Here is a 13,640-nt window from a genome sequence, read left to right on the forward strand (position 1 = left end):
GGCAATTTTTTTATTAAAACCACTGTTTTCTCATTAGGTGTAGCCTTTTCTTTCTAGGCATGGACTGAAGTACTTGACACTGATATATTTAGTCATGAAAATGGATTTGGTAAGAGTCAAAGTCGTGACCGGATGACTTTTAATGTTGTCTGAAAAGTCAGAAAATTGTCTAAATCACCAGTTAATCACTTTACCTGTATATTAATGACCTTGTTGGGAGTACAGTTAACATATCAGTTACTGAGTCAAAATGTTTAGAGGGTACCAGAAACTACAAAAGTGTCTGTTATTAAATCAGTGAGTCTTGCAGTGCAATAATGATTTTAAAACTGAATTAACTCAAAATTGTACATTTGGAATTCTTGATATCAGAAGTTTAGCTACTGAGTAATAGTAGTGGTTGTATAAGGTTAGCAGGTTCAGCATTCTGAAAAAACAGGTTCAGCACCTCCACTGGTGGAAAACTTAAAAGTTCACCGTTCATCTCATTGTAAAGATTTTAAAATATATATGCTGGATAAACAAATCAAGCCAAGAAGTTCTTAAAAAACCCTGAAAAAAATCTTTTGCACTTTCCTGCCACAGTTTAAGGTGTATTCTCCGAATCTTCCAAGTTCTAGTCCTGAAGCTTTTAGCTTGACTCTCTTTTTCACAAAACCTGACCTGGATTTGCAGCAGCATGTGTATCAAAACATTATTTGTCACTGATTTGAGCAGATTCACAGCTTGTACAACAAAGACTTTTGTCTTCTGACAAGGGTAATTTAACCACAACTGTTCCATTAAAACATTATTATATTTTATCACGAGGAAGAAAGGAGGCTGAGTAGAAGGTTAGGATTTTGGTGGTTGTTTCGTGGGGGGCTTTTTTGTGTGGTTTTTTTTTTGTTTGTTTCTTTTGGTTTTTTTGGTTGTTGTTATTTTTTTAAATACAACAACAGTGTTACAAAACTGCAGTTACTGGTTTTCTTAAATCTGAGATTGATGAAATCTTGCTTACACTTTGCTTCTACCCAGAGGCTACGATAACTAAAGGAAAATAATGTTGTCCATCAGCTCTTCACAGGACTCCTCATTTTCTACCTGCAGGGGTCTCATTTGGACATAAATAAACTGGTTGTTGTAGCCTCTTCAGGATCAGACCTCAGAGTCTGTAGTTCATTACATTTTGTTTTAATTATTGATGGGGATGGCGTAGTTATTTAACACTTTACACTCCCTTTTCTGCTTTCTATGCAACCTGTTCTGTGTCTGTGATAACCCATTGTTACCACACTGAGAGCACACTTGCCATCAAACAAACAGGAAGGTGCAAGGTAAGATCCACATAAAAGCAAAAAGCACATTCAAAACAGAATTCCTTCAGAAAGAGTACTCAGCCCACAGTCATTCTTATGGAAAAATATTATGGTCATACTTAGCCTGTAAGATGGACCTTAGACCTCTTGCAAGGTAGTTTGAAAGGAAAAGAAGTAACGAAGTAGAAATGAATTTACACCAGAAGCAGAAACTGTAGGCCAGGCTTAGTAGGCTATACTGATGAGCACTAAACTGTTTTGTGCATTTCAGAAGACTGACTATGAAGTGTCCTCCCAAGAAAAACACCAAATTGAAGAAATTAGACCAGAAGGAGACTTTCTTTTGTCCCTTCAGAGCACACATTACCATGCAGTTTTACACAACAACAGCACTGATACATGCCTGTGGTTGCAGGCTGCCCCACAAATACCATTGGTGCCTGCCCGACTTACTCCCACTTGTATCCCCCAGCAAGAATTACGGCAAGCGTTAGGCACTTTCTGCCTGCCCAGTCACAGGCACTGGGTTGTCTGTAAGTAGAGGCTGTGTGTGTGAATTTAATTCCCCTTCCTAAGTCTTTTCAGAGTCTGTGTATCTCATGTGTCTCATCTTGTAAAGATGTTAGATTAAAATCCTGTTGTAAACTATGACTTGTTAAAACAAGTTAAAAAAAGAAGTTGCATATGTTATCCATCCAACCCAGCCCATCCCTGACCAACAAACATTATACTGGATATCTGTTTTGCTTTTGTTTTCCCCAGAGAAGGCCAGGTTCCTTGATTATGATGGAAAGAAAAATTAGAAGGTTGAGAAACATTGTCTTAAACTTAAGGAAGAGCCATGGGAACAGTTACACAGGATAGAGATCTCAGTACAAAAATTACAAGTCTGTAGTTGTAGTGGTTCCAGCTACGTGGTTTTTAGTTTGCATGGGGTTTTTTTAAGGATGGATAAAATATGAAATGTGCTCATTTTGTTTTCAGTTCAAGGAAGTATTTTAATTTTTTTTATTTTTCCCCCCTATATCTAGGAATAGCCATCCAATTTTTCATTATTTATTGCAATTTAATTTGTTTATTCCAGGCATTTTCTTTCTTGGTACCTTACTTTTGGATAGTGTTTTCATGGATTTCTGTTCTTTTTAGAAGTCTGAAATACTTAGTAGCCATTGTTTCAGATGTTGTACCTCCTGTGTAACAGCCATATAATTGCTTCATTGTTTAAGGATATGCTGAATAGTGTAAGCGAGCTTTCATGATACCAAACAGATTTGTGTTGATCAACTATTACAATTATGTTGTGCTGACTTCAAGAACCATTTTGGGAGAAGGACATGAATAGTGTAGATAAGGGAGATTAACCCTGACATCTGTGGGAGATGGGTAGACAGAAAAGGAAGTGATTAGATGAGTAATACTCTGCTTTCCATGCCACTGTAAATTAGCATCAGGTAGCTCCTCATGTCTTTGCCCACATACCTTTGATATACCCAAAGATCAAATAACTTTTGTTCGTTTCCATGTTTGTAGCAAATTTTCTTACAGAACAGTGAGACTGTTCATGTATAAAATGAGTTATTTAAATAAGTCAATGTTGCATTTAAGTCTGTCAGGTGTGAAAAATAATCATCCTCAAAGTGCAGGCAGGTGAGCTACTTCACAGAAATTGGTTTATGTGCTACTTTTACCATTAAATGTAAGGTAACTCCTCTCTGAGCAGGTCACTGAGGCAGATAATGCATAGCATAAATAGTGTCCTCTCTTCACAGCTTGAGGGGAGAAAAAATAATAGCTATTGAAAGAGAGAATGGACTGAAAAACAAACTTGGACATTTTATTCAGGTTGTTTCTTCTTAGTAGTGCTGTCTATGGGCTGGAGAAGGTTCTAGATCATTAGATTACATCTTGCCATTTCTGAGAACATCATGTGGAATTCCCCCATGCAGGTGGAAGGTGTTGAGTTCCAAAGTAGACAGCTTTAAGAAAGAAGATCTATGTGGCTGAAACAAGAGATTCATACTAGAAGCTATTGGAAGAGTACATCTGTGCAGGGATCTACTGCCTTCTTTGGAATAGAATGTAATTTCTGGTTTATTTCACATATTTTCCAGTACTCCAATAGGTAGAAGTTGCTTGAATGAAATAAGGTTGGGTGCCTGCATGTTTATGTCTATGCATATGAAATTTACATATTTTTCAACTTTTCTTTTGAATTTGATGAAAGTAGTGGTCACTGTTCTTCTTTCAGAAAAGAATTTCATAATCCAAGTTTTAGTTCTATGAGACATCAGTAATGTACCTGGAAGCTCCTTATAGCCCACAGTTTTACCTGATCTTGCATCATTCCATGCTAATAATTAAGGTGTATCTGTGGTGGCTGAAGCTAATTTTGAGGAATTTTCAGTATCAGGATATACTTGAGGGAAAGCCCTGCCCTCATTTTTGGATGTTCACTGTGAAATTTTCTTCCATGTGCCAATAAGAACGGTTCAGGCAGATGACTGAAATGTCGTTCCATACAATAAGGTATTCAGCTGGATAGTGTATGATGTAAACAGTTCAGTTATTTTCTCCAGTGCCCTGAGTCTACCTACTACAAGGGCTAAAAATGGGAGATAGATGGCAGTTTTTAAAGTTTTTAGAGCTGGATGAAGTTGGATGAAGATTTCTTCTTACCGCTACTGTGTCTGAGGAAACACCTGAAATGTTTGTCCTGCTCAGGCTGATGCATACAATACTGGCATGATACAACCCATTGATCCTCCTTAGGGCTGGTTGTTCATTGAGGAGTGAAAATTAATGGCTTGTATCCTCCCTCTTGTGCGGAAGGCGTGGGAGAAGGAGGAATTCTTCATGGGCCATGAACTGGGTTTCATACCATGCTATTAGAGGTCATTGTGTTGATGGAACATGTTTGCTGCCGGATATGTTTTTTCCATCTCATGATACAAGTGTTTGGGTACCTGTGTGGGGTTTGCATGGCAAGAGGACCCACACAGGAGCAGTTCTTGGAGTACTGCAGGCTGTGGGAAGGACCTATGCTGGAGAAGCTAATGGAGGACTGTAACCCATGGAATGAACCTGTGCTGGAGCAGGGGAAGAGTAAGAAGAGGAAGGAGTGGCAGAAACAAAGTGTTTATGGACTGAGCACAGCTCCCATTCCCCATTCCCTTGTGCCACTTAGGGACATGGGGGCTGGGAGAGAAATAGGAGAACCATGAGAGAAGTTGAGCCTGGAAAAGGGGTGTAAGGAAGAGGTGATTTTAGTTATGTTATTATTTCTCATTACCCTGCTCTTATGAATTGGCAATAAATTAAATTCCGCAGCCTGAGTCTGTTTTTTGCTGCTGACAGTGATTGGTGATCTCTTCTGTCCTTCTCTCCATCTGTGAGCTTTCTTACTGTGTTTTCTCTGCTGTGTCCTGCAGAGGATGGGAATGACAGAACCACTGGGTGGGCAGCTGGAGGCCAGCCAGGGTCAGTCCACCACAGTCCAAATCTGTTTGTACCTACATGGAGGTCTTCAGGAATAATCCTGTTGTCTTACAATATGTTTTTAGGAAATTTTAGGAAAATTCACTTTCACACCAGATTCTTATCCAACAGTTTTTTCTGTCAATCTTAGCCTCAAACTATTGTCTTAAAGACAAAAAAATAGAAGATAAAGGTGAAATTTAAATGTTATATGTTGACACCTAAAAGCAGGTGCAATAATGAAGCAGACTACTGTATTAACCTTCTTTTTTGTATTCCTCCAGACTCGTGATACTCTTTTCAACATTTTTCTTGCAGAGAAATTTCCTTTTGTCTCCTTGGAACTGGAGTGTGCTATGCAGCTAATAATGAGAATATGATAGCCTTTTGCTCCCTCCCTCCCCTCTTATTTCACACAGAGGAAACAAAAAACCCTGAAATGATGCTTGCACCAAATTTTGTGGTCACTGGGAGAGCCAATTTATGCTGCTGGATTGCTTCAGGCTAGTTAGTGCACTATCTGAGAAGGAATGTAGGATGCATGTTTCTTATATTTAGCTGTACTTTATTGGGAGGTCATTGTGGAGAAGTAAGCCATGTATTCAATTGAGGAGTGATGGATGGAACAGAGTAAATAAGGATTGCTGGGGTGGAATGCAAGGAGGGTCTTTGTCAAATGTTATCATTTTGGTCAAACGTTGCTATTGCTGTACTACAGAGAGCTCAGGGATGCCTCATATTCTTTCATAATCTGACTGAAGGCTGGAGAAAAGTATTTCAATGTGACTTTTTCAAAGTAGACTTTTATTTCAGGGCTTGGAAATCAGTGTGTTTATTTGCTTCCTGAAGTAATGGTTGCAACTGAGCAGCCACATTTATAGTATTTTGGAAGCTGTGGTGGGTGACAGGTTCATAGTAGTGCCCGGGGTGGTTTTAAAGCGACCCTTCCTGTTTCTGTCCCCTTCATCCGCTGGGGACGACGGGCTCTGAAAGAAGTGAGAGAAGCGCCCTAGCAGGGTCTTGGCCAAGTCTGTGAGGTCGGGGCCCCCTCTAGTGGTGACACCTCTGCCAGCATCTACGAGTTGCTACCCTCAGCCTCTTTTTCTTGAGTCCTGTTTTTTATCCCCCTTCCTCTAAATCCCACATTTAGTTCCTCTCTCTGTTAGCTCTTTAACTTGCCCACGTATTATACACAGTGGTGAAGGAGAAACTTTTGATGTGTTAAAGCTAGTGATTAAAAGAAAATGGATACAAAAGTCCACATATGATCACTTCGACATTTCCTACATCTCTTAAGTGTAATCTTAATTTAACTGTGGCTTTGAGGTGGACATTTTTAAAGTTAGTTCTTAAATTATTCAATGGGAGACAGATGGAAATGGAAAACATGCTGAAAGTATTCAGAAGTAGTGCTTACCAAGTGTATGAGATGGCAGTAAATTCATAATCTTTTCAAAATACTTGTCTTGCAAGGTCTGTATGTTTTTATGTCTATCTGCCTGAAACAAATGCACTTTCTACATGTTTTGAGTCAGCAGTTGTACATCTGGACTCAGTAGTGTTGATCCATGTCCACATGCTGTTGTTACATACTATTGGATCAGTAATTATGACTTTGATAGAAATCAACATTAGAGCTACCTTTTTTTCAATCTGATACAAGTTGTACTTTCAGAAGGAAAAACTTTGAGCCTGGGCATTACTATGTCATATTTTTTTCTTATATGGAAGCAGAATTGCTTTTACTTTATTGGATGTTGTCTTCTGTTACTTGTTATTCTGTTTGCTAAATAACTGGAATGGAAATATCTCTTAGTGAAGAAATGCCATGCATTCTTTGTGGCATAACAGTCATGAGTAAAGCAGAATGCATTTGATGCCAGAGGCAGTGGGGGTCTTGCTGCTGCTCTTTCACTTGTGTAGTATCACTGTCCTAGAAGCTGCTGACTGCAGTAAAAGCTGGCTGTACACCCAGGACATTACTCATTAATTCTGACAGAGGCAGAGGGCAAGTAGGTATCCTGCCATGAGTACAGAGACAATGACAACTTGTAGGGCATGTCTTAAAAGTATGTTAGCCCTTTACAGTTACGTTAGTGTTTTCATGACTAATGGATAACATTTGTCTCTGGAATGGTGTGTTTTCCTACCATTTAGGGGGAAAAATAGGTTGAAGGCTAGAACAAAGTAATTGCTTCGTTAGAGAGCATTGACATTTGATTGATTCTCAGAGGTGCAATTACACTGATTGTGTAGATGACTTGTGTTCTTTGTCAAGGTTGAGTACAGTGTTGCCAAAGATCTGTGGTGCACTGTGAGTAGATATTCCAAAAGGTATACAGAGCCATCAATTTGTTGCTTCATTTGTCAATGAGGATTTACCTTGCTAGTGAGGGAACAGTCTTCCTAAAAGCCTGGTAAAATTATGGGTAGCTTACAGTTTAAAACAAAGAGCACCATGTAGTTGTCTTTATAGACTTCTTTATGTATTTTCTAACGTTCTTATTTGCACTATGAAATTAGGGTTGAACTTAGTGGTTTTTTGACTTTTACAGTGAACTTGTTGAATTCCTTGTCAAATCTGTTTCAGACATCTCATTTGAATACCTTGAATGGTATCTTAGTACAAATGCAAATAGGTTCTTTGAAATGATTACTGTCTTTTTATTCAGTTACTGCTGAGTCCTACATAGAAAAGGAACTTGGTGGGCTGGAATTAAGGTTGTTTGGGCGACTGTTTCCCTTTCAATTTCTTGATTTCAGAACTTCATAGCTAAACAGATATTTCATATATAATTATATATTTTCCTGTTCAGTGGTGGATAGATACTTTTGGCACAATTTGAGCTTTTGTCTATTGTAGGTTTGTGTGCTAGAAACATAAATTTATAGTGAATTTGTCTAACATCTGAAATGCTTTCTTTAAAGTTCTTGGCCAATATTTATGATGTAGTAGTGCCTATGCATATTTATGTAAGAAATTACTGTTAAAATTCAAAGTCTTAAGTTGTTTAGCTCTCCCATGAATAGTCTGCAGTTTAATGTACTAATAACTGATATTTAATAATATATTAATCACTGGTAAAATTGGAACACTTTGGTAGCTTTAGTAAAAGAAATGTAACTATCTGACTTCTAATATTATTCTGGTTATTTTGACAAAAAAATTTTGGTTTCTGCAGTGGCAGTGTTTTATATCATAAATATATATATATATATATGTTTGATGGCACTTGGTTATCTGACTGTAAAGTGTGAAGTCAGGGGGGTCCCCTACTCAGTGGTGGCACTTCATTGTGATGGATGTAGTCAGAGCTGTAGGAATGAAAAGGTTTTGCCCCAGGGATGGGGGGCCAGTAATTACTGGTGTAATGGCAGCATGGTTCCTGGCTATGCAGAGTGCCAGCCACCAAACAAGGCTTGTTAAATGCTTATTTACCAGTGTGAACATTTTTGCTTTTTATTGTTCCTTCCGAGCTAAGGAAGTGCTTATTTTGTGTAGTTCCTGTCTGGCTTCCAACATAGTAAAATTTCTCATACAAAAGCCATGTCATTGTGCCAGAATTCTGCTGACTCTTTTGAAGATCAAGATTCCATCTAATATTTTTCTAAACTGGCTTGCTTATTTTCTTGTGTTCTGTTACTTTATTTTGGAGTTTTAACAAACTTGTTCTTGGCAGTGAAAGGCGAAGTGAAGCCAGATGTAGTTTGAAAATGTCTTGGTGTGACAAATAATGAATGAATGGTGTATTTCATTTAAAACAGGAAGCTCTCTCCATTGCATGGACTCCCCCTGCCCCATTGTTTCATATTTGTGTCACCTATTTCACAGTGGAAGTTACAGGAAATAGTGACCTCAGGTGAAACCTACCTGTACTGTCTTGGCAACCATGAAATGTCCTTCTGCTGTCATAAATTCATTAATTTGTTAGATCTCCCTTGTGTTACGCAGTACAAGGAAATTGGTCAAAATTCTTTTAAACACCAGCAAATTCCACCTTTCTGTTAATTTTCATTTCTGTAGCAAAAGCCGGTCTGTACAGTAACTTCATTATTAATAATTACGATAAAATGTTATTCTTCAAATTAGTGACATGAGGGGGATGTGTAGCTTAGCAATTTGGGAAATGTAGAGTTAAAAAATTACAGGAAGAAAGTAAAGGTTTGCCAACTAGTTGTTTTTGTGCTTTAAAAGTATTTTCACAAGTTGTTTAAAAGTGTAGTTTCTGCATTCTTCCTTTTCCCTAAATAACCCAAGAATGCCTTTGCAAAATATTTTTCAGAAAGTTTATGAATGGTGACAAAACCCAGATACATGCATACTGTTTTTCTCAGTATGTTCAAAAGGTTCTGCAGTTTCCTAAAATCCTAACCCTTGTATTTTATTCTAGAACTTATATTTCAGGTTTAGTCTGAGTATTGTACAGACTTACTGTAAGATGCAGAAATTTGAATCAAAAATACCTTTGTATAAAATAGTATCAAAATAAATACGTAAACTTCAGAGGTTTCTCTACATGTTTGCATGAGCTTTTAATGTACAGTATAAAATTGTTATGCAGGCTGTTTTCCTGTTAGTTTCTGAAGACAATGTGCTATCCTGTATGGAATTTTCAGAAAGCTGCTAAGCTTTCTTCACAGCTGCATCATGTTCAGAGGGTAACATTCATTCTAGGATTGAATAAAAGCAATCTGTTTTCTCTTTTACTTCCATATGATCAGGGAGGTCTATTTTTTTGGCAAAAATTATACCACTAGTTGAAAATGTGGTAGGCATTCTCTATGTCAGACTCCATTCCAGTACTGTGTTCCACTATGACATTCAGATTTGCTATTAATGATACCTTTTATGAGTAAATTATAGTGAGAAACTCCTCCTTTTTCTATTGTTATAACAGTGATAAATAAAATTTTTCCTCTGCCTTATACTGTGAATAGATTGGATTTTTAAAAATTACCATCATAATCATTATTTAAGAAACAGCATTAGATACAAGTGTTGAAATTATCTTTCTGTGATAACAGCAACAACTAATTTACTTTCTTTGTGGTGTATGCAGTGTGTCCTATAACCCATAGTCCTGAGGATGACAGGAAGGGATTTTTCTGTTATGGCCTGGGTGGTTTTTGTTTGTCTTTCTTCAGTTTAACAGAGTTAAAACCTTGCAGAAAAAAGATAGTAATAAATAATGTAAAAAAAAATATTAAAGGAGTTTAACTGTCATAGGAATGTCTAATTTAGGAGCAGAGTCAATCTAGTTGCTCTTTTGCTTTTTTTGAGGTACTAGAATTTTTCAAGAGTGAGTCAAATATTGTGGCAACACTATTTTTTATTTGATGTGAAGATAAATGAGAACAGGTTTGAAGAGGGAATTAAGGTGGCAGGCTGCAGTTTTAGTAGCTTGAGAAGAAGTAAAATTTTAGTGTTCACAGGTTTTGATCTGTGTATCACTGGAGAGGGATCAGGTGAAGGATGGGTTGTCACTTTCCATCTATCATCTAGTGCCATACAGGTTGCTTTCACTCTAGACCAAAAGTTCACTTCACTCATCTGGATTTTACTTCTCCTTCCACTTTAGAGGAGAAAGGGAGCAGGATATTCATGGCAACATCAACACAAAAAAGCGTGATTTAAAAAAACTAAGGTTTTCTTTGCAATTGAATTGCAAAATATGAATAGCCCCTGCATGATTCAAAAAGTTGTAGCATGGCAGTCTTCTGTTAATATTTGATAATAAACATAGTAAGAAAGGCAGCAGAATTCTTTTGTAATGCCATGCTGGTAAACAAGTGCTCTCAGGATAAATAGAAAATAGTAGAGAATTAAAGCACTAAACCAGAGGAACATTGAAGAGCTTTCTCCTGCTTTGAAACAGTAGTAAGATTCACTCAACAGGGAATGCTGTAGTTTGATGTCAGAAACAAAGGGAGGAGAAGCTGAGGTGATGCTGCGTCTAACCACTGTCAGAGCCTGGTAAGAGAAAGCAGAGCAATTCAAGAGTTGCTGTTGCATAGCAGCTTAGCAGTGAATAATTTTGGTTGAGGTGCTCAATTCAATCATGCTGCCATTAGCGTCAGCAGAGTTGCTCTCAGTTACTGTGCCTGTGGGTCATCACAATTGTCTTGGTAGGGATGGAATAATGAGATCAACTTCTTTTTAGAAGCTATGAGATGAAGCAAAGTGGAAGCTGACAAGACTAGAATGTGCTGAATTTCAGCTCACATTGCAGGAGACAAGAACAAAACTAGTAAGTCCTTCTGACTCGTGATAGGTTTGAATTCAAGCTGTGCTTCTGCACAGCAGACTGCAAAAGAAGTTAAATAATTTTTCAGACTATTACTTATTTGTTGACAAAAAGCAAAAATTTGCTTTATGGCCCTAAAGACAGGAGACAGATCATCAGGCCTGTGGAAATACATCTGCTGTACTTTGGCTGCTTTTTCCTTTGTTTAGTTCAAGTAAGCTTTGAAGCATCAGACAGTAGGCTTAAAATAGCAGCAGTGAAGTGAGGAGATCATTAAGTTCTATTTTTTTTCCTTACCATCAGCCATTTCATTTCACTTTTTGCCTAGGTACATTCCTGTTCCTTCCACTTAGCAGGTGACTATTCTTCAGGTCAGGTTATCTGGCTGGTGACATGTGTAGGTAGCATTTGGTAATTTCTGAGGATAAAATGTTTGTTCTGCAACACTAAACAATGATTTAAATATTGCCAGTTGATTCAGTTGAATGCTGGCATGCATTATTTTATTACTTGAGCTCACACCAGTATTAGGATACTTCATTCTTCATGCAGTGGTAGTTAAGTAACAAAGCTCAGTAACATATCTTTCTCCTTATTTTCCTTCGTGTCTGTGTGCTTAGAATGGGAAATGAAGAATAACTAATCAAAAGTCAGAAGCTTTTGTTCTGTGGGTATAAGCACTTGCTTGGGATTGGAACATCGTTGTTGTCTTGTATGTACTTAAATCCATTCTTGAAGGCCTCTGCTGTTTCTATAGGTTGCATTCATTTATAAATGGTTTAAACCCAGGAAATAGAGGTCAGTTTGAAGAGCTACCTGATTTATTTATTTATTTATAGAAATAAAAGATATAATCCTGGTTGCTTTTTTTCTCTCAGGGCTATCATTATTTGCAGATGTCTTGCTGTGTATTGGCTAGATCTTTGGGTATATTATATGAGCTTTGGAATCTGTGTGCAAGTATTTCCTCAGCATATTGAGTCCTGCAAATAATTACTTTTTATTCACCAAATAAATCATAATTGAATGTTTGCTCTTTTATATGCGGTCTGTTCCATTTCAAAATTGTAAAAGTTTGCACTAGTTTTATTTTGCATAATAAAAATATTGGTCTAATTTGCTGCCTTCCTGTAAATTACGTTTATTCACTTAATAGAGCACAGCTTTTCAAAGTACATCTTTCAGATAGGTCAAAAAATTTACTTTCTCTCTTTTTCCTCTTTTCAGATTTATCCAAGAATAGATTAACCGAAGTTCCTACAGAGTTGTGCCATTTTGTGTCACTGGAAACACTAAATCTATACCACAATTGTATTAAAGTTATACCAGATGCCATAATAAACTTGCAAATGCTAACTTACTTAAATTTGAGGTAAGTGTAACTCCGCCACATTTTTTTGTTTATTTGGAAATGTATAAAGCTTTTTTTGTCTTTACTTTGTAAGTTTCTGGAACAATTGACTCTTATTTTTCATTTTACTGAAAACAGTAATGCTAAAGCTCATTGGCTGGAGAGACAGCTCTGCATGAAGGCATCGTAAATGCTAAAATGTAAAAATAATAATTAAAAAACAATACTAATCCAGTGCTCTTTCCCTTATTCTTCTAACAAATTCCGAACATTGATCACATCAGCACAGTTTTCTTCTTTTAATTCACTTCTGATGACAAATTTGTAAAGCTTGGCATACATTTTGCAGTTAAAAAGATGGAGGGATGGAGACAGAGGATTTATGTTCTTCTCCATGGGGAATGGAGTGGAAGAACATAATACTATATCACTAGCATAGTCATATTGTGAAAGAAATACAGGTGCTACCTTTTTTAGGAGAAAATGGCAAAGGCACACTGTTGCCTCCTTTCAAGGAGTAGTGTGTGAATACTAATCAGTAGAGAATAGCTGCTAGTTAAAGTTAAGGTGAATACATATGTGCTCTTGATGAGAGGGCAGGTGAGCTCTTTTTCAGTTGGGGCAAAGTGTGTAGTTTTCTTTGCAGTTAACTGTGTAAAAACTGTAATAGTGAAGATATAACAGCCTGGTCTTTGTGAGAATAAGGTCTGAATAGAGGCTGAAGTGGCTCTTGATCTTTTAAATTCAAGGTATGAAGGTTTGGTCATCAATTTTATCAACAGTGAGGGTCTTTCTCAAGTCCTTCTGTATAATTACTGTACTGCAGTTTTGGCCACAGTGGAACACTATTTTGGCTCTAAAAATTGGAGTGGAATACTGTGTCTATACACATACAAGAAATAGGACTTCAGATTTTGATTTAGTGTTTGTTAGATATACATAAAAAAAACTTAAAATGGATTAAATTATTAAATATATATAAAATAACTTGATAAATGTAGGAATTAGAATTAACTCGGAACTCAATGTCATGAAACAGTGAATTAGAGCTCAGTGTAGTGATAGAATTTGAGTCGTCACAAATCTAGGATAGATTTACATTACATATGACAGTAAATTGGAAAAAATAAAAGGAGATTTTTTCATTTTATTAAGTAAGGTCATTTCTCTTAGTTTTAAATCCCCTCTACACTTGGATGTGCCCTTCCCCACGTTAGCTGAATGTAGTGAACAGTCTGAAGAAGGAGATACATCCTTGATTTTCTAACCATG

At 37.0% G+C, this 13,640-nt stretch overlaps 1 protein-coding gene across 9 annotated transcripts in view; it reads left to right on the plus strand.

The window, feature by feature from the left end:
- The window catches only part of LRCH1 (leucine rich repeats and calponin homology domain containing 1), a 117,289-nt gene that overhangs the window by 42,592 nt on the left and 61,057 nt on the right, over positions 1–13,640 (plus strand). For all 9 annotated transcript variants that reach the window (XR_014851933.1, XR_014851934.1, XR_014851935.1 and 6 more), the window contains exon 2: positions 12,245–12,389. Coding sequence is in view for 5 of the 9 variants with exons in the window: in XM_085059853.1 (XP_084915979.1) it covers positions 12,245–12,389 (145 nt within the window). In the remaining 4 variants the exon portion in view is untranslated. The remainder of the gene's footprint in view (positions 1–12,244; positions 12,390–13,640) is intronic.

This window comes from Lichenostomus cassidix, chromosome 1 (assembly GCF_008360975.1).
Source record: "Lichenostomus cassidix isolate B80296 chromosome 1, HeHo_3.0, whole genome shotgun sequence".
NCBI classification, from domain to species: Eukaryota; Metazoa; Chordata; class Aves; order Passeriformes; family Meliphagidae; genus Lichenostomus; species Lichenostomus cassidix.